The sequence below is a fragment of the Triplophysa dalaica genome, chromosome 19, assembly GCF_015846415.1.
Source record: "Triplophysa dalaica isolate WHDGS20190420 chromosome 19, ASM1584641v1, whole genome shotgun sequence".
Taxonomy (NCBI): domain Eukaryota; kingdom Metazoa; phylum Chordata; class Actinopteri; order Cypriniformes; family Nemacheilidae; genus Triplophysa; species Triplophysa dalaica.
In genome coordinates, this window is record NC_079560.1 from 13,082,200 (window position 1) to 13,108,674 (window position 26,475).

A 26,475-nucleotide genomic window follows, 5' to 3' on the forward strand; every position below is an offset into this window, starting at 1 on the left:
TTCTTTCCAACGTAATCATCGTTCCCCCTGTCCCACTTGCTTTTCGTCCATTGTTTCTTTCTCCCTGTCCACCACAACCCTCTACTGATTAGTAGATGTCTCAACGGTGAGGAAGCTACTGATAAGCTCTGTACAACCTAAACATCCTCTTGACGGTGTCTGCCCTCTTACCTCTAGGCCTGCACGTGCAACACCCTCTTGCCCCTGCCTTTCTGAGACTCTTCGCGACCATGTACCAACCTAAGGGCTTCGGAGAGGAAGTGGCGCAAGTCTAGAGACCCTGCTGATCTCACCAAATAACAACATCTTAACTCTTTCGCTACTAATATACATGTATCTGCAGCCAAAACCAGGTACAAAATCCAAACTGCATCTTACCCGCGTCAACTTTTTTCAACCTTCTCCTCTCTTTTCTGTCCCCCTTCACCTGCCGCCAACACCTCGCTGACGACTTTGCCAACTTCTTCACTGATAAAGTGGAGACCATCAGCAGGCAATTCTCTGCTTAATACATCCCTGATCTCTCTCTCTTACCCCTTGCTATCCTCAATTGGTTTAACTCTTATATCAGAGGCAGATTCTTTAAGATATCCTGGAGACCCGAGACATCCAAATCTCACCAGCTGGAGTTCCTCTGGGCTCAGTTCTTGCTCCTCTCCTCTTTTCTATATATACCAACTCCCTGGATCCAACAATTAAGGCACGTGGGTTCTCAAACCATTTTTATGCAGATGACACGCAGCTTCTAACTTCAGCCAGATGACCCCACCATCTCTGCCCATGTCTCTGCCTGCCTTCTGGACATCTATCCTTGCATGAAAGGGCATCACCTACAACTCAACCTCTCCAAGACAGAACTCCTGGTTATACCGGCCCAGACATCAATTGAACACCGCCTTACCATTCAGCTCGGATCCTCAACTATTGCACTTACCAAGTCTGCGAGGAACCTAGGGTGATGTTCGATGACCAGCTGAAATTCACCTCCCACCTATCAGCAAACCCTCAAGCTTGCAGGTATGTGCTCTACAACTTCAGGAAATCACGCCGTTCCTGTCGGAGCTTGCCTCTCAGCTGCTATTCCAAGCTCTGGTCATGTCATGTCAAGACTAGACTACTGCAATTCTCTACTGGCCGGCCTTCCATCCAATGCTGTCAAGCCCTTGGAAATTATCCAGAAGTCCTGGTCAAAGTCTTCTTTATTGTCAATTCTGCCACATGTACAGTTCATACATATGGAGGATAGAAATTGCGTTACTATAAGACCCATTGTGCATACAAATATAACAAAATAAAAATATACAGTTGAAAGAAAAAGTATGTGAACCCTTTGGGCTTACTTGGATTTCTTCATAAATTGGTCATAAAAGGTGTTCTGATCTTCATCTAAGTCACAACAATGGAGAAACACAGTCTGCTTAAACTAATACCGCACAAACATTATACGTTTTCATGTTTTTATTGAACACAACATGTAAACATAGTGCAGGGTGGAAAAAGTATGTGAAACCCTAGGCTAATGACTGTCTAAAAAAAACGTATTGTTCATTCTTTCCTTTCCTAACTCCAGCTTTAATCCTCCTATAGTAGCATGGCCTGGTAAACTAACGGGACTATTTAGCTTGTTGACAAAATGTTTATATGCTCTCCTACTTGTAAATTGCTTTGGATGAAAGTGTCTGCCAAATGAATAAATGCAAATCTGAGGTCTGAGCAGTTTTGAGATATTTATATATTTACATATCTTTAAAGTTTTTGCATTTCATAAATGATATGAGGAACAAATCCCCCTTATACGTTAAGAAGACCGAGACCCTTAATGTATTCCAATGGACAATATCACATTTTCTGAAATTTCTAATTGTTTTTTTTTTGGAACAGGTCAAACTCAGATAAAAACTTCTTATTCTGAAAAATCACTTTCGGTTAAGAATTATAAGGTTATATCTGCAAAACAGTCATTAAAGCAATACATCTTCAAGCAATACAAACTATTTAGGCTACCTAAAAACTTTTGGTGAAACATGAAATCAGTGTATGGGGGGCACGGTGGCTTAGTGGTTGGCACGTTCGCCTCACACCTCCAGGGTTGGGGGTTCGATTCACGCTTCCGACTTGTGTGTGTGGAGTTTGCATGTTCTCCCCGAAAAACAGAAAATACTGTTGTTTGAGCTGTTCTCGTTGACATTAGTATCAATAAAACAGTCAAACTTGAGGTTTCTTTTAAAGATTGTTTTGTCTTTCCTCAGATACTCCCCTGTCACAGAGAAGTCATTGGTCACATGACAAAGAAAGCTGATCCTGATTAGTCCTCTAGTTTGCATTGAAAGTGCTATGGCAGATAGAACCTTATATCATCAAATTGCAATTCGATTTTTTAGATAGAACCTTTTTAAAAATGCACACATTTAAAAAATGTGAATAACTCAATTTTGACCAAAATGTCAGATAGAACCTTATAATTCTAAGGTTACTATTTGTTTATTTGTTTTCATTAGCCATGACTAAAATATGCATGCGCTTTCCAACATATAAATCTGTTTTGTTAAATTTTTCTTAGTCCCTTATTAGACAATTTTCCCGGAAAAGCACGTGGCGAGCCCACGCGGCAGTAAGGAGAGCAGGAGAAGGAGCATGCGCAGAGGTCACTTCCACCTGTAAGCAGGAAAGAGAGAGAGCATATGTTCGCTAAGTTCAGGTGTTTGTTTGTTCAGTGCTATTGGGTGATGATTGTTATATAAACGATGAATATAACGCTGGATTTTGAGATCATTTGAAACTGATATATGGAGCCGTCCCAGCGCTCAAAGATACCGGACATGAACCCCATTCGGTGTGTGACACTGATGTCTGTGTTTTGTTGACAATGTGCTTTAGTTCAGCCTACCCCTCCCCCCCGCAAGCGCAGTATAATTTCGGAAGTAATCGTACAGCTGTATCCATCTTTTATAAATGTGATCAAATTAAATACTCTTCGAAGATACAATACAATATGCAATACTACTCTATAGGTACTCAAGATTTATATGAAATTGGCAGAAACCCCGTCTGTTAGGGCCGCTTTAATGTCCACTCAAGCAAAACAGCAATGATCATATTTACTTCTCTGCTACAACATTTACACGTAATATCCGTTGTTTTTAATCACATATGTGACTTTAAAGACATACAGAATGAGCCATTAGTTTACAGTAGATAAACTGGGCCCCCTGGTGGAAAATAATTGAGACTGAGATGCTACAACATCTTTACATAATCTAATCTAAATGTCATAAAGCACCTTTGATTTAAAAACTGGGACAAAAACTGTGTTTCAACATGGATAATTTACAAAATTATTTATTTATAAAGTAATTTTAACCAACTGTTATACCGTGATACCGGTCAGAAGTTCAAATGTGTGAGACTACTGGTGAAAAGGTTTCTGTATTTCCTGGTTTTCTTGTTTTATCATTTTTTTAAATAAAAATTAATACATTTTGGAATGCTTCAGTATGCATCACTTTCATAACAGCTGGCATGGACTTAACAAGTCTGTGTAAAACCCGATGATGCATTTTAGCCCAGCAGGATTTGATGATGTTCCAAAGAGCATCTTGTGCTTTATTAGACAAGAGTTCAAAGGAGTTCAAATGATCAACACAATTCAACAAGTTGACTTATGCAGAGGGGGTACGGTGGCTTAGTGGTTAGCACGTTCGCCTCACACCTCCAGAGTTGGGGGTTCGATTCCCGCCTCCAACTTGTGTGTGTGGAGTTTGCATGTTCTCCCCGTGCCTTGGGGGTTTCCTCCGGGTACTCCGGTTTCCTCCCCTGGTCCAAAGACATGCATGGTAGGTTGATTGGCATCTCTGGAAAAATTGTCCGTAGGGTGTGAGTGTGTGAGTGTGTGAGTGAATGAGTGAGTGTGTGTGCCCTGCGATGGGTTGGCACTCAATCCAGGGTGTATCCTGCCTTGATGCCCGATGACTCCTGAGATAGGTGCAGGCTCCCCGTGACCCGAGGTAGTTCGGATAAAGCGGTAGAAAATGGATCGATGGATGGATGGACTTATGCAGAATGTAAATATTTTTTAGGGCTGTGAAATGATTAATTGCAATTAATTGCATCCTAAATGAAATTTTCTGTTTACATAATATATGTCTATGTCCTGTGCACATTCATTTTGTATTTATAAAAACATTATTTTAATTATCTTAATTACCTCTGATTTTGAATGAAATTAATAATTTGACAGTCCCAATTTCATTTTGTTTACATTGCACAGATTTTTAAGGGTTTAATGAAAAATCTCAGATTTTCAATAAGATTTCAAAACTTTTTTTACCTCATTGCCTTTTCAAAATTATACCCTCATGGATAAAATAGATTGTCTAAAGGCAATAGATGCATGTAATTTACATGTAATCCACAGAACCATTAAACAAAAATACACCAGACAATATAACCTTGTAAAATCCCTTCAAACAGTATACAGATATCAAATATTGTGCAACCACCAAAAGAATGCATAAATAATTTTAGGGTTTTAACATTTTATAGAACACCAAATTTCTCTTATCACAACTGTTTTTATGAGACTATACAGTATCTTTATGAGATTTATCCATCCTTTCCATTCAGTTTTAGATGCCACTAAAAAAGCCAAACCCTTCTTGTTTTTGCACATTGTTATAAAGGTCTGTGACCGTGAGGGGAGGTGTTTTCAGGTCCCGTAAAGTGCTGTAAAGCCTCTTTCTTGTAGAATATAAACCACTGCTGTGAAGACACAGGCCTCTCTCGCAACCTTTGGATTTTGTCAGGCATTAGCGATTCTTCACAAGATTTGGTAAGTCTTTAGAATTTCTGAGAACGCAATTAAGACATATTTTATGCGAAAAATATAAGCCATTCATGGAAATGCCACACTTCAACTGTCAGAAATTGTAAGATTTGTGAATTCAACAAGTTTAAAGGCATTTCATTTTATTTTCAAAGTAATTCTCAAATAATATGGATCCATTTGATAGGAATGAAGGTATAAGAAAAACAACTCAAAACAATACAAAAATGCATCTTTTCTTCTTTTTTTTCAACTAGTCCGCAGATGTACAAAGATGAAATTGTCATTAAGTGTGTCGGTGCTCATGCTGTGTTGTGTCTGCTGTGTAGAAGGTAAATTACACTTTATGTTTTGAAACTCTAAACAAATTAAATTCATTCCAGACAGTTTTAGACATCTTGCTGATTTTGGTCATATAGTACACAAAAACTATAACTGAAGGAATTGACTATTCATTCTGTTAACAATACCCATAGAGACAATGCATATTTTGAACACTATGCCTGTATTAGAAAATAATTATTATATACGATTGAATTGTTCAGTGTTTAACTAAACATACTCTGACCAGCGATCACTATTGAGTCATGTCCGTCAGCAACTGCAAGCATCATTCAGGCACAGATTGAGGATACCATCACGCTGACTTGTGTCACTGATGCTGGCGTCGACCCATCAAACCAAATGGAACTTCAGTGGTACCGCAATGGTGACATCGTGGATCTGAAAGAAGAAAACCGACTGTACCGAAGCAGTCTGTGTGTACAGCCCATCACAAAAGAGGAAAACGGAGTCATCTTTAGATGTCAGCTGCAGGGGGACGCAAGCGTGAACAGCTCTGTTGAGCTCGACGTCCAGTGTAAGTTTTATCTTTGACATCTTTTCATGAAAATGACAAAGAAATATTATTTTGAGAACATGAAATGAGAAAATGTCCATCATTTATCCACACACCTGTGAATTCTTTCTACATATTGTACACGGTCAAAAAACTTAAAGAAAAATACTTCCTTTACAGGAAAACAAGTAATTTTACGGGGGAAAATGTTATTTTTATGGTTTATTTCTGGCACCCCAGCTTTTGGAAAATTTTAGTTTTAGGCTGCATGTTTTTTAATATAGTCTATTTTTGAAATACAGTAAAAATGTAAAATTACAGAAAAAGCCAAGTTACAAGAAAAACATTTAATTTTACAGGAATCAGCTGTCATTTTACCGTAAAAATGTGTGCCCCCCTCGCCAATTTTTTTTATATTTTCACAGTGTATGCTTTGAAGTGTGTTTAATTTTTACTAATACAAATGAATTAAAATGGGTTAAAAAATTGTTTTAATATTAAATCAACACAAGTTTTTTTCCTGTACCTGTCTGTAAAAGCGAAAGGTTAGAAGTTTGGCAGATTTAGTCAAATATTGTTCCATTCTACTCTGAATTGCTTTGTCAATAATGCTTGCTTCTTTAAACTATTTTGAACTTAACATGAATTTTTATGGCAATAAATACATGAATAAATCTGTGTTACAGTTGCCCCTTATCTTAATGACACTGAAGATATATTGGTTGAAGAAGTAAGTGATGTTGTTCTGTCCTGTGATGTCAATGCCAATCCTGCAGTAACTGTGGTCTGGAAAAAAGATGGCGAAGTTCTCGATCTGACCACTGGTAGTTACAAAACCACCAATAATGGCATAACTGCTCAGTTATCAATCCCAAATATTAAGCGTGATGTACATCAAGGAACGTACATCTGTGAGGTGATCTCACTTGTCTTTGGAACTAGAAGCAAGATCTTTAAAATCACAGTTGAAGGTTTGTGTTTGTTTTGATGTTTTTAAAGGATCCTTTATATGATTTGTCATACTCTGTCATGTTTTATCGTTTTAAAATCAATTTTTACTTCCTCTCTAGACAAAACTTTAAAGTTCCCTTTAGAACCCATGATTGCTGGACTGGTTGTGGTTGCTTGCACAATTGTATTAGCAATCATCTCCAGGCTGGACAAAATCAAAAAGGTCTGTAGCGTAATTCTTTTTGATTAACATCCATAGGTGTTGTAATTTTGTCCTGGGCCTGAGGGGGTGTAGAGGCACACGATCCATTCAAAAACAGTTCTTTGTCATTATGTTTTTTAGTGCTGCAAAAGAAATTAAACCTCTTCAAAGAAGAATAGCATTCCAAACCAGAGTTATTTGAGACATGCCTGACTGGAATGCAGTACCACCGTTCTGGTCAATGGAACACCATGCCTCTTAAATCTGATTGAAAACCCAAATGCCTTTGTTTAGTTATCATGTATAAGTGTGTTTATATTTATAAATCTTTCAGATGATTTCCTTGTGAGTTTGTCCCTAAATTATACTTTATCTTTAAAAAAATTATTTGAGCCAGTCATGTCAATGGCCAACCAAGAACACTGACAGCCATGTTTGTTAGAGTCATATAAACTTGTTAACGTAAATCACAAACCATTGTAAATTCTCAAGGTCAAAGATTTATTTTTATGTAAATAGAAATGTACCTAGGAGTCATTAACCTTGTGTATAATGTGAAGTAATGGTCACAGAGGAAACTTCCTTGTCCGTCGTCAGGTTTATATTCTTTGATGCCTATGTATGTTGATCCACACAGAATATCAGATTTATTGCTCAAACAAATAAAACGTAAATTATATTTCAGATTTCTTGAATGCTTGGTTAAGTTTCAATTGTTTAAACCGCTCCTTTAGGTCTCAGGGAAAGGAAAAATATATAAACGAAATCATTTAAGATATAATAGCATAAATTTGCATTTATTGCGACTTGCAGAGAGTTCAGGGAGCAATAAGCGATATGTCATACAGGAGCAATAATACAATATGTGCTAATACAAAGTTACTAGTTTCAAAAAAAGCCAGAACAAAACCTGTTGAGAGAAAGAGAAAGTTTTTTCTTAATTACATTCTTGATACATTTTCTCCACTTTAAACATTTTCTTTGTACAACATTCTATTATATTTGACGATTTGTTTAAGATTTATTCATGATTAACTTTACATTCTCTACACTTTCCAGTTAAAGCTTTATGAATAGAGTCTGTTAACAATGCAACTGATCCAGTACAAAAAGGTCACCCTTTACGTCACACGTCGAGTATGTCGCAACGCCACGCTGAGCCAATCACAGTGGTGAAACTGGACACTAGTGGGCGGGGTCTTTCTTCCACAGGGAGCGGTCCGCCAAATTCAAACAGCCGCGCTGAACAAAGTAAACTCCACCACACTGAGGTTTAGTGAACAGAACGGTAAGCTTCAATGTTTACGTTTATTGTGCATTTGATGTGTCACTTGAGTTTTTTTATTAGGTTCCCATTGGTCTATACTATAAAATCGTTTGTTATAAAAGGCGTAACTTAACGTTAAACGTTTTCAAAAGTCGCAGCGGTCATGTTTACTCAAATCTGTGGTGTAACGTTAAACATTATTCATATTCATTTATCTTTCATCATGTCTGCGGTCGTACTCGGTTATTTTTCATATTTTTTCATATTGGTTTATTCGACTTTATAGACAATGCACGGAGCAGACCACTTTACAATGAACATTACAGTGTTTCTATGTAACAAACTTTATATAAAATATAAAGAATCTCACTGAGAAAGTAATGCATGTATATTTATATTACATTATGTACGTATATCATTTTCTTTTTAAATGTGCAACTGAAAAATCACGAAGGTTCATTTGTCATCAGACACGTGGTCTAAAATGAATGAAATGCACTTCAACGTAACTTTACTAGATTCCCTTTAGGATTACATGATGACGTCAAATGTTGTGAGCGGTGTCTGGAGGTCGCACGCAGTCCTCGACGAGTCGGACCACGACTGTTCACCCGAAGCTCCGCAGCAGTTTAAGAAGATGCGCTCATCCAGCTCACTAAACTCACTCAGGATGAGTCTGCGCAAACGACTGCCATTAAAACCCGTGCAGCCCACCGCCAACATCTCTGACAATCCCACCTGGGAGTCACTTCAGGCGAACCAGAAGGCGAATGTTGTCCTCAAAATGACCCGCAGAGCAAAAAACTCAATTGGAGACGTGTATCAGGTGTGTACGAAATCTCCTTTACCACTGCTGAGTAAGAAATAGTAGTAAGCATGCAATTTGGCCATTTTCAAACATATTTGAACTCGCACTTGGCAGTGTGAAAGCAATTATTTTGTCTAGTCAGGTACGCTTCATCTCAACGTTGCCAAATGTCAGCCAGATCAATGTGTCAGCCTTTATACCGTTATTTGTTAAAGGGTATTAACAAAAATCAATTGAACTTTTTGACCGTTTCATCACCTATAATCAGAGATTTCAGAAGAGCAGACAGTCACGTGGTGAGTGTCTGGTGATGACACCTGGTAGAGCATCTGACGTGGAGGAAGGCTATTCACAAACCCCGAAACGATCTGTTTCCCGAACCACCATAACCCCCAGGCGAACTCCACGGTCAACCAGCAAGCGAGGGGCGCAGACCCCCGGGTCCAGTGACTCCACGGTTAGGACAGTGAAGTCCAGAGGCACCAGGAGACAGCTGGTGCGAATGGCTGCACTCAGAAGTCCTTTTGCATCACCCAACACGATGAACCGGAGGAGGTGAGACGGCACACATCTGCATTCAGAACATGCATGTATAATTGGATTAGAGCATTGACTCAATGCCTTTTTTTTCGGGATTGGTTAATAAATTAATTTGGTTGGATTGTTTTTGAATATGGTTGTCAAAACATTTTTTGTAAATAGACTGTGAGGAAGAGCTCATAAAAAATAAAAAATGTATGACCCACCCTCAAATTCCTGTAACACAGAAGTAAAGAATCTTAATAGAGCCTTTAGACATTGAATGACGGTTCAGAAACCATGTATAAATCACCATAAGAGTTGTCCAAAAACAGCATTTTTGAACTACTTTTAATCACAAGACACATAAGGAACCAATAAAGATCAACATATTGCTTCAGTATTATTCAACTGTAATGAATGTACACATCAACTCTCATCTTATTACAAATTACAGGCAATTTGATGAAGAACTGGACAGTGTCTCAAATGGCCTCCAGAGACTAAAGCGTCTTTCTCGAGCTTTTGATGATGCTATTGGAAGAGATGACAGGTGAGAAAAACTGCTTTTTTATTTTCTTAACAAAGAGGATTGAATAAAATTAAGGACAATTCTGATCAAAATCAGTTCTTGGTAGAGCTGCAGGATTAATCGTATTTTAACCGTGATAACGATTTATGCTTCTCACAATTAACAAAGCATAATCGGTGCGTTAATGTTTTAAAAGCAAGCACAAAATTCCAGATAAGTTCAGAAAATCGGCTCACAGCTTGTATCTTATAAATGGCCACTTTGAAGGGAATAAAAAAGCCATAATTTTTTCGCTGCATTTGTACTATTTTAATATTTTTTTAAAAACCCACAGACAAACATTACGGATGATCAATAGTAATGATTTATAAAAAAATGAAAGATGGAGTAGCAAGGTTTCATACTGAAGGTCACAAAAGGTGAATTTTTGTGTTTAGTTGATTGATTGAGTGCTTAGAAATACTGCGTTGATGAAGTTCAATGGCAGCAGGCTCTTACATTTTCATGTGCTGTAAAGTATGCTGAAGTGAAATTAAAAACCAAAGTTCTGAACTGACAAAATAATTGTGTTAATTAATGGTGATTAAAATTCTGAGCACAATAATCGTGATTAACATTTTACCCATGATCGTGCAGCCCTAGTTCTTGGGTTGTTAGAGGAATAGTACGTCTTGTCATTCGGGCATGATGTCATCCCAGTTCCCTCTCGTGACATTTGGCTGTTTCCTGTTTTATTGGGAGCCGCCTCTCTCAACGGCTGACTAGACCCTCGTTTAAAAAAGCCTTCATTCGTCCGCTTGAAGCTAGTGAAGGAATTTGTGGGTCGCTTGTATCAGTTTGAGGGCTCTGCTCAGAGAATTGTCGTCTAATAGGAAGCACATGGTGGAACTGATTAAGAGCCTGACTGTTCGATTTATTATTATAATGCTTTTTTAATGTGAAGGTTTGTTGTCCTCGTTTCTTTCTATAAGATGTTGGGTTTGTCAAAACTAAGCTTTGGTTCATCGGGTTGTGAAACAGACCTTGCAGACGCGATATTTATCGTGCTGTAACTTTTAATATCTCCCAGCTTTTCCTCTTTATCTGAAGGGCCCTCTTCCCCCTCCTTTTTGAATTCCACACATAACTTTCCTCCCGCCAAGATTTTCAAATGACTGAACTCTCATTCCTTGCTGGGAAAGCAGTTTTGATAAATCATGCTAAAGGTTTATTTAAAACCTTTTTTTTATAGTTGATTAAAATCCCATTTGTTGGAGTGAAGGAAAGCAGTGTAAAAGGCTTTCGGGTGTATTAATATGCAGTGTCTTGAATTATATTTTCTCTCTTATTCTGCAAGCGACAGATTCAGGGACTCGCGTCTCATGGATTAAAACTGAGGTAAAGTCCCTCTTGGTTGAAACTGTATTAAAAAGGGTTAATATAAATGCAAATGTACAGTACTTATACCGTAGTACGTAGTCGTTGTGGCTGTGTGTTTGTGCAAGCATGAATGCTTTATGTCGCCGGTCTGGTCTTAAGTGTTATAATCTGCATGTTTTAGCTATTAGACTAGATGGGAGATTCTAGCAGGCATGATAGGAAAACCCCCATCTTGCCAAACTTTGCTGCTACATACATAATGTCTGAATATAAAGTGATAGTTCACCCAAAAATGAAATTCTGTCATCATTTCTGCACGGTTCTTTCTTCCGCAGAACACCAAGAAGATACGTTAAAGAATGTTGATAACTGGTCCCCATTCACTTGCATTGGTTTTGTGTCCATACAATAGAAGTGAATGGGGACCGGTGCTGTTCGGCTACTACTTTCTTCAAAATATATTTTTTTGTGTTCTGCAGAAGAAAGTAAGACATAAAGGTTTGAAATTACAAGAGGGGGTGTAATTGACAGAATAATTTTTTTTGGGTGAAATATCACTTGAACCTTTATGTTAACCTTCAAACACCTCTTTTTTACTTCATGTAATGCTGTAACATTTATTGATGTGTCTGCAGGATCCAGGCGGTGGAACACTACAAAACAGTCATGACCATGGGATACAGCTCCACCAAAGACAATGTTTCCAGTGGACTGACCCGGACTTCTATTCGCAAGCAGACGAAACGCATGCAGCAGGCAGTGAGCCGCTGGACTGATGCAACACTGTCAAACACCCGCAATGCCCCGTGAAAAAGGATCTTTGTTACGTTTTTTCTTATGGTATTATACATGTATGTTTTCTATGTGTGTGTGTGTGTGAGCAGAGACCTCATGTAGTACTTTGAAGAGGTCACATTTCTTATTCTTGACTGTCTGTGTCTTTTAAGTGTTCATTGTAATGGGTGACTTTTGTTGGAAAGATACTGTATCATCATATGGAAGCTGCTTATTTTTTAGAATTTAATGCACATTCAATGGGAAATTTAGTACTCTAAATTATTTCTGCTGTGAAAAGCCATGAAACATGTACTTTGGAAAAAAAATGTGAATACCAAATATGCATTTTCTAAATAAATATGTAGCCGTCAAGATTTGAGAGAACAAGCAGTTCTGAAGAGGGTTTTTTAGGGCTGTATATTGTTAAAGATGATGAGTATAGGCCTTTGTTTTGTAATAATATCAGTTCCTAACACTAAACTGATATCGGGAGATAGTCTCGCCTGTGGGAAATGTTACTATGTTTACTAACCTTTAAGCTATTTAGTTGATTTTTAATAACTGTATTTTCGTGCTTTGACTTTACTGAGTAAATTATGGACTGTTAGTTTTATTCACATGTTACATTAAAGGCAAGTATGTAATTTTACTAACTGAAATTTACCGCACAAAATCAAAGATGGTATACTTATAATAGTGATCAATACATTGTAAAACATGTCAAAATAAACTAAGCAAAAAAAAGAAACGTCCTCTGACTTTCAACTGTTTTTACTTTCAGTAAACTTAATGTGTAAATATTTGTATGAACACTAAAAGAGTCAACACCATAAGACATAAACTAAAAATGTTTCACAGACATGTGACTAACAGAAATAGAATAATGTGTCCCTGAATGAAGGTAGGCTCAAAATCAAAAGTACCAGTCAGCATCTGGTGTGGCCACCAGTTGCTTGAAGTACTGCAGTGCATCTCCTCCTCATGGACTGGACCAGATTTGTCAGTTCTTGCTGTGAGATGTAAGCAAGTGAGCAAGTTCCTGGACATTTCTGGGGGAATGGCCCTAGCCCTCACCCTGCGATCCAACTGGTCCCAGACGTGCTCAATGGGATTGAGATCCGGGCTCTCTGCTGGCCATGGCAGAACACTGACATTGCTGTCATGCAGAAACTCATGCACAGAACGAGCAGTATGGCTGGTGGCATTGTCCTGCTGGAGGATCATGTCCGGATGAGCATGCATAAAGGGTACCACATGAGGGAGGAGGATGTCTTCCCTGTACCGCAAGGCATTGAGATTGCCTGCAATGACAACAAGCTCAGTCCGATGGTGATGTGATATACCGACCCAGACCATGACGGACCCCCCACCTCCAAATCGATCCCGCTCCAGGGTACAGGCCTCGGTGTAACGCTCATTCCTTCGCCGATAAACACGAATCTGTCCATCACCTCTGGTGAGACAAAACCGTGACTCATCAGTGAAGAGCACTTTTTGCCACTCCTATCTGGTCCAGCGAAGGTGGGTTTGTGCCCATAGGTGGCGTTGTTGCTGGTGTTGTCTGGTAAGGACCTGCCTTACAACAGGCGTACAAGTCCTCAGTCCAGCCTCTCTCAGCCTATTGCGGACAGTCTGAGCACTGATGGAGGGATTGTGTGTTCCTGGTGTGACTCTGGCAGTTTTTGTGGCCATCCTGTACCTGTCATGAAGGTGTGATATTCGGATGTACCGATCCTGTGCAGGTGTTGTTACACGTGGTCTTCCACTGCGAGGATGATCAGATGGCACCCCTATAGCGCTGTCTTAGGCGTCTCACAGTGCGGACATGGCAATTTATTGCCCTAGCCACATCAGCAGTCCTCATGCCTCCCTGCAGCATGCCTAATGCACGTTCACGCAGATGAGCAGGGACCCTGGGCATCTTTCTTTGGGTGTTTTTCAAAGTCGGTAGACAAGTCTCTTTAGTGTCCTGCGTTTTTAGAAATGTGACCTTAAATGCCTACTCTCTGTAAGCTGTTAAGGTCTTAAAGACCATTCCACAGGTGCATGTTAATTAATTGATTATGGTTAATTGAACATGCATGAAAAACATTGTTTAAACCCTTTACATTGAAGATCTTAAAGCTATTTGGATTTTTACAACATTATTGTTGAAATACACAGTCCTGAAAAAGGGACGTTTCTTTTTTTGCTGAGTGTAGTTTTTTAGTTAAGTTTTTCAATGATTTGCAAATGTGTCAAGAACAGCAGAGTTCATTTTATACTTAATAAAAAACTGCATAGTCATCCCTGTCGTTCATTATAAACTTCTTAAATCACAAAAAATATTTTTAAGATTTGTTTCTTATATTTATATTTAGAAATGTTTGAGCAAACATACTTAAAGTTATAGTTCACCCCAAAATGAACATTCTGTCATCATTTACATCCCCTCTTGTCATTACAAACCTATAGGGCTTACTTTCTTGAGCAGAACACAAAAGAAGATATTTCGAAGAATGTTGTTAACTGGACCCCATTTACTTGCATTGGTTTTTTGTCCATAGAATTGGATGGGGGTCAGTGCTGTTCGGTTACCAACTTTCTTTAACATATCTTCTTTTTCACTCTGCTGAAGAGAGAAAGTCATGCAGGTTTGAAATGACAAGAGGGGGAGTAAATGATGACAGAATTTCTTTTGGGTGAACTATCACTTTAACTTTATTTTTTAGTGGATCAACACATTCATTATTTTTTGCATTTTAACCCACTTATGTGGGTCTTTAAATTCACGTAGTCTCCTAGCAAACTTTAAGAACTTATGTTTTGTGCTCATAAATAACTTGACAAATTAATTTCACCAGATACATTTTATAACATTAAATTACACTGTCTATGAAATACATTTATACAATTATATACAGGTTTGTGCAATACACTTATGTTCATAAAAGAAGCGATTCTTTCTGAAAGTGCTATAAACATCAAATCACAGCATGGCGTGTTTGCACTGGCAATACATTACTATTACGTACTGCATCCTAAATGAAGGCAACAGTACAGTTCATAATCTTTACATAATGTATGAGTATGCCGCATTGAATGAGGGAATTAATGTGAGGCAAATTTTTGATAAAAAAATGTAAACATGCACACAAAAGTCAAATAAATATCTTGCTGAATGTTTTTATTACAGAAATCTGTACGATCCCCAATCTAAGGTCCTTTTTCAAGCCTAATTAAAACCCAAAAGAAAACAGTCTTCTAAGATCCAGACGTGCCGGATCATCTGGGGGAGGGTGCAGGTCACCAGAGAGCTCTGAAGAACACAAAGCTCTGCTATAAATAGATGAGATTCAGGTGTTCATGTCCATGGTTACCTTCACATAAAACCTGTGGAGACATTTTACCACTCAAGAAAATAATCTCTTACGGTTCATGGTGAAGCGTTTTTCACTCGGCTTCATCACGCCTCTTTCACGTATTTGCTTGTAACTTTGTAACACCAAAAACATTATTGATTTAAAATATTAATGTTGGTTGTTATGATGCTGCAAAATGCATGTTTAAAGATGAGATGATGTATTCTTCAGTTTTCATATGCGATCTTAATGTGTGTTCTGGATCTGTGGATAGAGAAAGAGAAATATACCGTAAAATACTTTTTTCAAGTAAATTACAGGATTTGAGGATATATATTAAATAGTTTTCCCTGTTTTTCTTGTAAATTTGTTGTCTTTTCTATAATTTTAGAGTTTTTGAATGTGTTAAAAAACAAATATTGTTAAAAAACATATATTAAACTGTAAAAAAATGTTTTCCCTGTAAAATTTTCTGTATTTCAAAAATAAATAAACATCTGTAAACCACTGTAAAATGTCATTTACATGGAAAGGTAAATCTGTAACGTAAAAGAAACATTCTGTAAAATTATGTTGTTTTTTTACAGTAAATGACATTTTAAAAACTCATCTGCTTTTGGCATTGTGAATTTTGAGATAATGAAAAACATTTGGTCTATTGAGGCCTATGTACACAGTATAAATAAAATATAAACACACATTTTCAAGGCTGACCACATCTATTTTCAAACAAACTCCTGAAGGATTCACCCTAAATTCTGTGCTCTGTTAGACTATGAAGAGAAACAAGCCAACAGGAACATCATCTGACGCAATCAGTGTCTCCAGAACCCAATAACCCCTCTCCCTAAAGTTCATAACAGAGATGACATTTGTACTCGCCCCTCCACCGAATCATGCCTGCCAATATAAAGCGGTTTCCCCTGGTCTCCTCCAGACACTTGCAAGTAAATGAGCCCATGGCAGTGAGAGGGTAACGGGGCGATCCAGAGCAACACAAGTGCGTCAGAGCGGCCCAGAAGGGACCCAGTGTCGTCCGTGAGCCAATGAGCTGCTTCGGTTATAAGCAATCCGATCCAAATGAGGGCCCGTTTTCAAATGAGCTCTGCACGAAAGTGTTTGTCAGTGCATTAAATCAAATATCACGGCGAATCTCCACAGGTTTGTTGAATGAATGGAGATCTGAATTGGGGCTTTTTCAAATCAGTCAAAACAAGTGTCTCCATGACAACTGCAGAGGAGCATCTTCAATGAGCGTGTCAGCATGCTATCAGGCATGCCTTCGAGTTCAAATCTGTATCATTTCTTTGTTCTGATGAACACATAGAAAGATATTTGGATGAATACTTGTAACCAAACAGTTCTTGGCCACCATTGACTACCATTGTAGGAAAAAAATGCTTTATAAATGTTTTTGTTCTGTTAAACACAAAAGAAGATATGTAGGAAGAATGTAGGAAAGCAAACAGCTCTGGAGCCCTTTTGACTTTTGTCATTTTTCCTATTATGGTAGTAAATGGTGGCCAATAACTGTTTGGTTACAAGCATTCTTCCAAATATCTTAACACGTGTTCATCAGAAAAAAGACATTTATATAGATTTGGGACAAATTGGGGGGGAATAAATTATGACAGAATTTTTATATTTAGGTGAACTGTCCCTTTAATGCCCCCCAGGTATGATTAATCAATCAATATGAGGTATATAGTATAAAATGGACAATATATATATATATATTTATATATATATATATACATATATATATATTAATAATAATATATATATATATTAGTGGTGGGCCGTTAACGGCAGTGAGACTATTATCGCGCGTTAAAAAAAATGTCGCCGTTAATCTATTCTCAAAGTTGGGTTGTGAGCTGGGTCTATACTACGCAAGCTATGATGACTTTCACCTTGATATTTTAGCGCGGATGTATACCAGCTTAACTGCACTGTACGGGGCGAGAACGAGATTTTTCAACTCGCGTCATTCGCGGAAGCAGAAGCCGCCTCATCATCTCATAATCAGGGCTTCATTCGCGCGATTCGCGCAGCAAGTAGGTCTATTGCCTCTTTGCATTAACATATAAATCACTCGCGCTTGACACGCCATTCGCGTTTGGTCTGAACACAACATAACGTTACTGTGAAATTACCGCATCATACGTGACGTGCTAACATGGATGCAGCTATGAAGCCGCCGGGTTTGTTTCAGGGAATATTAATTTTTAAGAAGCTTCCCAATAGAAACATCGACAAGACTAAGGTTGTTTGCACCTTGTGCAATGCGGAATTGGTTTAAAAAACACTTTCTCTCAACAGGTAGTGGTCTAGCTTTAGTTGAAACCAGTAACTTTGTATTGAGATCTAATGTATTATGGCTCCTGTATGACACATCTCTTGTTACTCCCTCACTCTTTGTAAATCGCTTTGGATAAAAGCGTCTGCTAAATGACTAAATGTAAATGTACTGTAGGAGCTCTTCCAGTCTCAAGTACCACCTAAACGGAAATCATCCCTTAGCTAATGCGGAAGTAAACACAAGTTCATCTTATTGAACATAATTTAATTTTCATCACCAATTATCATAGTAGAACAGCTTTCTCAAGCAGTTTGTGATGCATTTTGGAAACAGGAGATGAGCCCCTGGTCTAATGCGCCACCTGGCTTGAGAAACCCGTTCTCAAAGACTTACTTTTAGTCATTATTTGGGTAGCACACATATTCTGAATGCCTTCGGCAGAATTCAAATGAGCCATTTTAATCTAGATTAATCTAGATTAAAAAAATTAATCTATGCCCACCACTAATATATATAATAATTGTATTATTATTCCATTCTTAAATTATTATTATTAAACACTGTCTATACCGGACGCAACCGGCGCGACATGAAACATGGCTTGTTTTAATAGGTTTGTCGCACCGCGCTGCATCCAGAGTGGACAAAGTTAAAATTATAATGGGTTCTCATGAGTTTCTGTTGTCTTTGGTGTCATCAAATTGCGCCGGTCGTGTCCAATGTAGACACATGTTGGTAGTATTTTTGTCGATTGTCGTGTATAGTAATATTTAGAAGTCATTCTTCTGGACCTCTTCTATGCATTGTGTGTAATTATTTGCTAATCCTCCTGAAATTGTGTTTACATTTCAGACATACCAATGCAACAAGCATACAAAATGTTTAATTTATCTTTAATAAAATATTTAAATAAAGAGCGAATATATTAATTATCCAAAGTTGGATCTCCCTTTTAGCCACCAATGTATACATGCAACTCTAAAAGGTGCTGTGTCATCTTTTGGAGGATCTATTCACAGAAATGCAATAAAATATACATAACTATGTCTTCAGAGGTGTATAAAGACCTTACATAAAGAAAATTTATGTTTTCATTACATTGGAATGAGCTATTTCAATCTACATACACTGTGGGTCACCTTACGTGGAATTCACCATGTTATTTCTTCAGTAGCCCTAAACAGACAAACTGCTCTACAGAGCCGATTTTCATTATTACGTTATCTCCTTCGGCAAAGAAGTGAAAACGTGACGAAATTTTCTCTTTGGTTGCAATTTACAACCTCACCACTAGATGCCGCTAAATTTCATACACTGGATCTTTGATAAACACCACAACAGTTCATTGTGAAAACAGTATAAAAACACCTATATTTCAGGTTTATTCGATAAACAGAAAGAAATTCAATTAATCTGAGCCAATAGCTTTGTTGGCAGTCCAACGACATTTGGTGCAACTGTGCCTGCGGCGACCTTAGTTTGATTTGGTCCTTCTCTCCGCACCACATTCCCGTCAAATCTATACTCTCCTGTCAAATAAAGCCATATTATATAATATAATCTTGCTTCCCCCTCAATGGCCAAATGCAGCTTGTCTCCAGATTCGAAAGCAAGTCGAACGTTTACGTCATTGGAATATAAACATCCATTATGAAAGAGTTTCATATTTTTAACTATTCCTTTCAGTACGAATATGTAAAATGCAAACTGAAATGTTGACTTACTGAAGGAAAACTGTCTCTAAAACCAAAGGAGTTACAGTACAACATCTTGTGCATTCTCCTCTTCCTCCTCCTCTGCTTCCGGCTCTTCCGTCTGGATGATAATCTCCGGTCCATCTTTGTGAGATTCGGGCTGACTCAGAGCGCGCTCGGGTTTGGGGGTGGAGACTGATGAGGAGGGTGGGGACGGCTGCTGAACAGACATGGCTCGACGTAGCAGCGGGGTGCGCTTGCACGACAGGAAGTCTGGAGATGGAGACAGGAAGTCCGTCTTGGCGGACAGGCCGAAAGATCCCTGACGCAGCACCATGCGGTTCTTTTTGGCGCGCGAGCCGTGCTCGAACTCTAGTGTGGACAGGTGGACTGCGTAGCCTTCACTTAGAAACTAAGAAAGATTAAGAACAAAGTTGTGCATTGGCTATTTAGATAAATTGCCACATCTTTGAGTGTTATTAATGGCTAATGTCCTTGCAGAAAATTACCAGGCTGCGTTTCCCGATAACGATGGATCTTAGAACTTAAGAGCATTCTAACAGCAATTTTTGAATGTTCTTCATCATTTCACGTGCGTTTTCCAACAATGCACTTAACGCGATCGCACGTAGCAGTGCTTTAAGTGCTACTTTCGAGTCGCTATACGTCTGTCAGGTGCGGAAATGTCACCTTGTACAATGGATCGTTTTTGTAGCATTGTTTTTTAAACGTTTACGCAAATTATTTTCACCCAATGTGCATGTGGTAGGTGAATATTGTTTAATGTTATTTAACTTATTTTTTGTGCAACGTGTTATACTTTTTCTATGTGTAGATGGGACTTATCTACTGTAATCGTCCAAGGGTAAATAAAAAAGTTACAATCAAAAAACATGTTTTGTTTGTTGAACACTTTTGGGTGGTGGAAATTTCAAGTTAAGTTTTTATTAGGGCCTATGGATTATCTATCTTTATAGCTCAAAACAAAATGTTTATTGTACACATACATTGCCAGCACTTCATTAATAATAAGCACAAAGTGTGTTCATTATGAATATGAACCTTTCGATTAGGGATCGACAAAGGGAAGAGCTAATCAATCCAATTTCTCAGCAAATCAGGCATTTGGAGTTGTTGGAACATATGATAGGCAGTGTGTAATATATAAAGTTTGTAACAGCCAGAAAAGCTTTAATCACAAGGTTACAAAAAAACAGAAAAAAATGAAATAATTAAAACATGACAAGTCACGTATAGGCGTGTTTTAAGTTTAAGCGCAATTCTCTGGTTCTCCTGCAGGTGACCTCATAAATCTGTCTTCTTCCGATGCACTTAGGGCTTTACAATTACTCCAGAGCACTCGTAGATCTACGTTGAATTTCAAATGCTTCTTTAGTTACGATGTTTTTGGCAAACATGGGGATCGATTACTATCAATTTAGGCTTACGATGCTTTTGGGAAACGCAGCCCAATACCGTTTCCAATTTTTGTATGCTGTCTATTCCCACCCAGTTCAAACAGGTGACCACAGGTGTAGTCCCTCACACTGGTGTAGTTTACATATACATTTAGCAGACGCGTTTATCCAAAGCGACTTACAAACAAGGTAAAATTTTACCTGACACTGTTGTTGATGCTTCTTAGATGGTCTGCCCACAATGTACATCTGATTAGGTGCCAGACCCAAAGTACTATAAACAGACATGTCCTTCATCGAACCGTATGCCGCACTGATCTTGATGTGACACTAGATGGAAAAAACAAATACTTCATGTTATTTTTCTAACAAAATAAGCCGTTCACTTTAATTACAGTGCTATCAGAAAGTAATTCAAAATAAATCACATGCATAAACAACACATATAGTAGGGGCCAAAAGGGATGTTCAAAGATTAAAGATGCATTCAAAATATTGTATGCATGTTGCATTGATGAGTCTGGACGGAGTGTTAACTGAAGCTCCGTTTTGAAAAGAATTAAACAATGGCTTGGAAAAAAATACGTAAAACCAACACATCAAAACCGAAAACGCAACTGTTTTACAAGGTGGCTAATCGTATGAATTCGTACGATTTTATTTGTACATTTCGGTACGGTTTGCTTTTGTGCCAGTATTGTTAGGTTAAGGGGTGGGGCTCCAGCATTGCTTTATTCTAGTAATCGTACGTTTGCGTACGATTCAAAGGCATGCATGTATACGAATTAGCCACCTAGAAAAATAGTTACGAATTCCCATGAGATCAGGTTGCATACAACAAATGAGCAAAGTTGATTAAAGCCCAAAAGAATGACTACAAAATGTACAAAATATACCACAAAAGGGACAGACCTCCTTCACCAGACTCTTGAGAAAAAGGGTTTTCTGACGCAAGGGGTCGTGAACGAGACCTTCAGAGAAGAAGACCATCCCCTGAGGGAAGTTGTGCTGAGAGAGCCAGGACACGACCCTCTGCTTCTGCATGTCAGGACGACCAGTGATATAGATGATCAGGTAGCCAAGATCCTGCCAGTGTCTAAAGAAGAATCAAACACATGGTCCACTCAATTGTGCGTTAGATATGAGGGATTCCAACATATCTGGTTAAAAAAACATTTACCTGACCACATCAACGGCACCTGCACGGACTTTGGGATCGCTGCCCATCAGAGAGACGCTGGCAGCGAAGGAGCCGTCAATGCTAAACACAACACAGTCCATTCCTCTCGGCAACACTGTGAGAAAAGCTTCCGCGCTTGTCTGGTCACCTCTATAAAGAAAAAAGAAAGATGGATAACCAGCTCAAGAATCATTCTTCAAATACTTTTAAAAGTATATTTCTCTCATTTTTCTTCTACTTACTTGACCACCATTTTGATAGGGTAGACCCCCAAGCCAAGTCTTTTATTTGAAGGGATGGTGTAGGAGACCCGTCCGCTATTGCTGGTTATCACGGTATCAAACATCACCCAACGCCCAGAGCCAGACTGAGTCTTTAAAAACACATCGACCTGAGAACCAGATGACATGTTTATTTCAAACTCAAGTGCACATTTAAGTTTCAATAAAACAATTTTAGGCACAAGGCCCGTTGTTATGGCAACAACACTGCAAGAATGAAGATGTATTACAAGCAACTGAAAAATTCAGATTCTCTTATAACGGGCAGGAATCATCCTCTCTCACCTTTTCTCCGGTCAGGGTCACCATGTCAAGAGGTCCGTACATGAACCGTCCCACCAGCGTCTGTAGGCCATCCTCTGTCGCAATGACATCATGAACTCTGTGATTCGCTGTTACGTTCTGTAAAAGCGATAAAAAAAATCCTGAACATTCTTTCATTGTTTAGTCATCTTCATGTTTAAAACCTGTATATGACTCTTTCCTCTGTGGAACACAAAAGAAGATATATTGAGAAATGTCTCAGTGAGTTTGATCTATACAATGGAAGTCAATGAGGAGAACACTGTTGTATGATTAACAACGTTCTTCAAAATATCTTCTTTTGTGTTCTGCAGAAGAAAGAAAGTCATTAAGGTTTGAAATGGGCAAGAAATTATGAAAGAATTACAATTTTGAGGAGAACTGGAAGTATTGTCTTTATGACATCGAGAAAGGTTTTCGGACACTCCGGAAAATGATGCATATGAGACTTATGAATTATTATTGGAGGAACTCACTAGTTTCACGTGATGTTAGCATAATTTTAAGGAACTTTGCAAAACAGGAACCTGAACAAATAAAAGCAAAAAATCCCAACCATAATAACAGTAGTAATAAACAGTCTGTTTCAGACAGCGAACGTCTGACAATTAACATTCTCACAATTATGGACAGTTATATAATATAATAGACATATAATATTACAGACATTTTCGATCATGTATAGATGGTTTTATGGACGCACGTGTCTGATCGCACGTGTTTCGTTATAATATAACCATTTATTTATGTATTTAATTTATATCGATATTCATTTAAATTTATATTTATTTGTAATTTAATTGTATTGAATTAAATGAAAACTATTTAACAGTTATTGATTCTTTGCAGAGGTCTTGTGAAGTTAAGTCTGGGCCACATAACGTTTATGTTGTTGCGGCTGAAATCGTAAAGTGCCAACATAAACAAACTTTGCATCGCCTGTGCGCGTTTGTGGACTGCCTTTAACTTCCGGTACACATTCACAAACAATAGAGTATCTGTACATTATTTCTGATAACAATCAAAAGAAACCATTACTTGGCTAAACTTGTCTCTCCAATATTTTGAATTTAGACTGCAATACCAATCTCAACCGCTAGATGTCAATGTCCCATACGATTTCATTAATTGCGATTAAACTAAGGACCTGTTCAACCAATTTGTTTATTTAATACAATGAACACACAATTCAATTCAACAAATTATTTATTTAATGCAATTATTATACAATAAAATAATAATATACATTCATATTAACATAAATTAAATGATTAGTTATATTATTAGTTATATTATTAGACGCACTAGCCAAAAACAGACCTGGAGTTAACTGTAGACTATGAAACGGTAGGACGCATGTTTTGGGCTAACATGGGCTACTCATCAAACATAATGCTGCGCAAAAAAAAAATATTCAACTATTGCAACATTGTCTGACTTTAAGACATTATGCAAACATATAAACGTTCTTCTTCAGTAGTTTGCAGGTACTTCACATCTATTAAAGTAGTAGTTAAAAACCTCTCAGAGGATTTAGTGTTGACAGTAAATAAGCTGTATTTGAAAGCAACCTGTGATTCAGAACTTTAAACATGAATTAGACAAACTCACTCGAATAGCAACACTGACAGGCAAAATATTGAAATCGAGAGGATGAGGATCATAAAAAATTATATTCAGAAAACTCTTAATGAGCTCCTACAGCTAGACTGACACAACAAAACAAGCACCATTTTTTCATGTGTCACCCTGCGGTGGAATATTTGAATATAACCCAATTATAAATCTCCTGCCGTTCTGCAGGAACCTCTATTAAATTGCACATGCAGACTTAACATGAAAAATGGTTTGTCCAATCAATACTAGCCTGAAAAATGATCATAATAAGAAGAATCTTTAAAAAAAACACACAGATTGACATTCTTTCGTTTTGTAATCAACTTTGCAATTTGCGAGAGATCGAAGATCATTTCTGGTGACATTTACCCGTAGTTTGACATGCGTCCGTCTCCGAAGCCACTTCTCACGTGGGCTTGAGGGAGAGATGGGCATCATGTCTGAACAATCAGCCTCTCCAGCCTTCAGACAGTCACACCGCATCACCTGAGCAGAAACATGACACAGTCACTTATGTTTTTAAATCTCCTCCATTTTTAAACGGTTTGCCATCGATTCTACGACATAAGTCAACATTTGCTAAATACATGAGACATAAGAGCTGTGATTCTTCATATCATTCGGCTGGATCAATGCACGTTCCAAATATAGTAACTGGATGACGCATTTCAGAATCATTATGTAGTCTGTGCTGTTTGGCCTTCTCTCGTCTTTCTCTGTTTGTTCAGGAGGCAGCACAAAGGAGCGACCGTTGTTTAACACAGCGTCCCTGTAGAGCTCTCATCGACGTGTGAGTTGTTACAAACGCACGTGAGTCTCAGGCATTCATTCATTCATCTCGATGGATTTTGCTCAGCTGGGGCACCTATGCTTAAAGTTGCTGTTTAGCTTTGTAAATTCCACTTGAATACAAAACTACTTTTGCAATATCATTTGGTGATACTTCAGAGATTTAAAGCTGCTATCAATTACTTTTGCATCTCTATCTCCATCTCTGGTTGAAACATAGAATTGCAGGTTAAATTACATCCTTATCTTTGACCACAGACTGACAAATTCCAACATTTTAAATATTTCAACAATGGTTATTGATGTACACTTAATAACAGATTTTTATTTATTTTTAACCAAAAACGGTTACAGATTGCAGCTTTAAAAAGAGAAAACATCAACTCGACTGTAAAATAACATCAGTATTTCTATTGTATTTTGTTGGTATATGTCGAGAGGTCCGACCCAATGTACACTGAGAGCATTTTTAATTAAAAAAGTAATAATTTGGCTGGACTGATACTGGTGTATTTATATTGATCTTGTTCAAAGGCTCTACGTTACGTCCTTCAATATATACTATATACAGCCAACATGAAGAGGAAGCGGTTTCTGTGCCAGTATTTTTCCAATTTTAGGAGTGTATACTGATCGATCTGTTTACAGGCAGCTCCTAACAATAGAAGTCTTGGATAGACTGACTTTAGTCGCAATGAAGACAGGAGAGACATATTTTAATCCCATCTGTGCTAGAAATGTACTCAAAATTTCAGTCTTGCACAGAAATGGCTATCATATTGCTAGTGATGGCAGAAATAGCAGAAATTGTTTGTTTTATATATCACTGCAAAAAATAATTTATTTCTTGTTTACCACTACAAATATACTTGACAAGAAAAATGTTATTAAGTTATTAAAGTATTATTTTTCAAATTAAGCTGATTGAAACTTTTATTTTTACAACTCCACTTCTAACTTATTTTGGATATTTTTGGGGGGAAACAAGACTAAACATTTTTAGTAATCTGTGCAATTTCACTGTTATGGATGTGACATTGAAATGTAAATTCTCAGACAACGTATCAATATACTGAACCATCTGTTAATATTTTACTAAGCCCCCGATGATAGAGTCCAAACATTAGAAAATTGATAGACAACATACTTTCTGTGAATTTAAATATGCAAACCAGAAGTGGCCATTTATGAGGAATGTGGACAATTATGCATGTGAAAGTTCACTAGCCTGACTATAGAAAACTATACAGTAAAAACACACAAAAAATGCTTTAAAAACTTTAAGCGAGGCTTCACATGGATATTTAAACAACCAAATTTTGACATCTGACCTATCAGGATGGTGAAAACCTTTGTATCTTGTTTTAAGAATTTATTAAAAATGTATCATAAAAAATATGAAGTTTATACAAAATAAAATTTTCATTGTAGTAGATCTTTGTATTTTGTAGCGGAACTGGTGTTTGTTGTAACAT

The 26,475-nt window shown here is 37.7% G+C and overlaps 3 protein-coding genes across 6 annotated transcripts in view; 2 read left to right on the forward strand and 1 right to left on the reverse strand.

Moving 5' to 3' along the window:
* The first annotated feature begins 4,725 nt into the window (after positions 1–4,725).
* On the forward strand, positions 4,726–7,497 carry tmigd1 (transmembrane and immunoglobulin domain containing 1). Its single transcript, XM_056731651.1, has 6 exons — positions 4,726–4,828; positions 5,080–5,154; positions 5,394–5,681; positions 6,347–6,631; positions 6,731–6,834; positions 6,955–7,497. The coding sequence occupies exons 2-6, from the start codon at positions 5,097–5,099 to the stop codon at positions 6,970–6,972; spliced, it is 753 nt and encodes a 250-aa protein (XP_056587629.1). The 5' UTR covers positions 4,726–4,828; positions 5,080–5,096; the 3' UTR covers positions 6,973–7,497.
* Positions 7,498–7,879: 382 nt separating this feature from the next.
* Positions 7,880–12,771, forward strand: LOC130408108 (uncharacterized). Of its 2 annotated transcripts, XM_056731566.1 has the most exons (6): positions 7,880–8,101; positions 8,610–8,906; positions 9,157–9,443; positions 9,865–9,960; positions 11,276–11,316; positions 11,934–12,063. In XM_056731566.1, exons 2-5 carry the CDS (start codon positions 8,616–8,618, stop codon positions 11,307–11,309), a joined length of 708 nt encoding a protein of 235 aa, XP_056587544.1. In that variant the 5' UTR covers positions 7,880–8,101; positions 8,610–8,615; the 3' UTR covers positions 11,310–11,316; positions 11,934–12,063. The 2 variants fall into 2 exon arrangements, with proteins under 2 accessions (XP_056587544.1, XP_056587543.1); XM_056731565.1 differs by lacking the exon at positions 11,276–11,316 and having other exon boundaries at positions 7,881–8,101; positions 11,934–12,771.
* Positions 12,772–14,897: 2,126 nt separating this feature from the next.
* The window catches only part of plrdgb (PITP-less RdgB-like protein), a 51,578-nt gene continuing 40,000 nt past the window's right edge, over positions 14,898–26,475 (reverse strand). For all 3 annotated transcript variants that reach the window (XM_056731961.1, XM_056731960.1, XM_056731962.1), the window contains 8 exons: positions 24,581–24,697; positions 22,577–22,693; positions 22,253–22,401; positions 22,011–22,160; positions 21,743–21,926; positions 21,032–21,160; positions 19,443–19,824; positions 14,898–15,680 (listed from right to left, as the gene is read on the reverse strand). In XM_056731961.1, the coding sequence (XP_056587939.1) occupies positions 19,474–19,824; positions 21,032–21,160; positions 21,743–21,926; positions 22,011–22,160; positions 22,253–22,401; positions 22,577–22,693; positions 24,581–24,697 (1,197 nt within the window). In that variant the 3' untranslated portion in view covers positions 14,898–15,680; positions 19,443–19,473. The remainder of the gene's footprint in view (positions 15,681–19,442; positions 19,825–21,031; positions 21,161–21,742; positions 21,927–22,010; positions 22,161–22,252; positions 22,402–22,576; positions 22,694–24,580; positions 24,698–26,475) is intronic.

What these genes read in the sequence shown, in the direction of transcription:
- tmigd1 (XM_056731651.1), top strand. Translation starts at nt 5,097, where the DNA reads ATGAAATTGTCATTAAGTGTGTCGGTGCTCATGCTGTGTTGTGTCTGC. An exon ending in TTGTGTCTGCTGTGTAGAAG is followed by an intron (nt 5,155 to 5,393) that starts GTAAATTACACT and finishes TACTCTGACCAG; the next exon opens with CGATCACTATTGAGTCATGT. An exon ending in TGTTGAGCTCGACGTCCAGT is followed by an intron (nt 5,682 to 6,346) that starts GTAAGTTTTATC and finishes TCTGTGTTACAG; the next exon opens with TTGCCCCTTATCTTAATGAC.
- LOC130408108 (XM_056731565.1), top strand. Translation starts at nt 8,616, where the DNA reads ATGATGACGTCAAATGTTGTGAGCGGTGTCTGGAGGTCGCACGCAGTC. An exon ending in CAATTGGAGACGTGTATCAG is followed by an intron (nt 8,907 to 9,156) that starts GTGTGTACGAAA and finishes ACCTATAATCAG; the next exon opens with AGATTTCAGAAGAGCAGACA. An exon ending in GCTATTGGAAGAGATGACAG is followed by an intron (nt 9,961 to 11,933) that starts GTGAGAAAAACT and finishes ATGTGTCTGCAG; the next exon opens with GATCCAGGCGGTGGAACACT.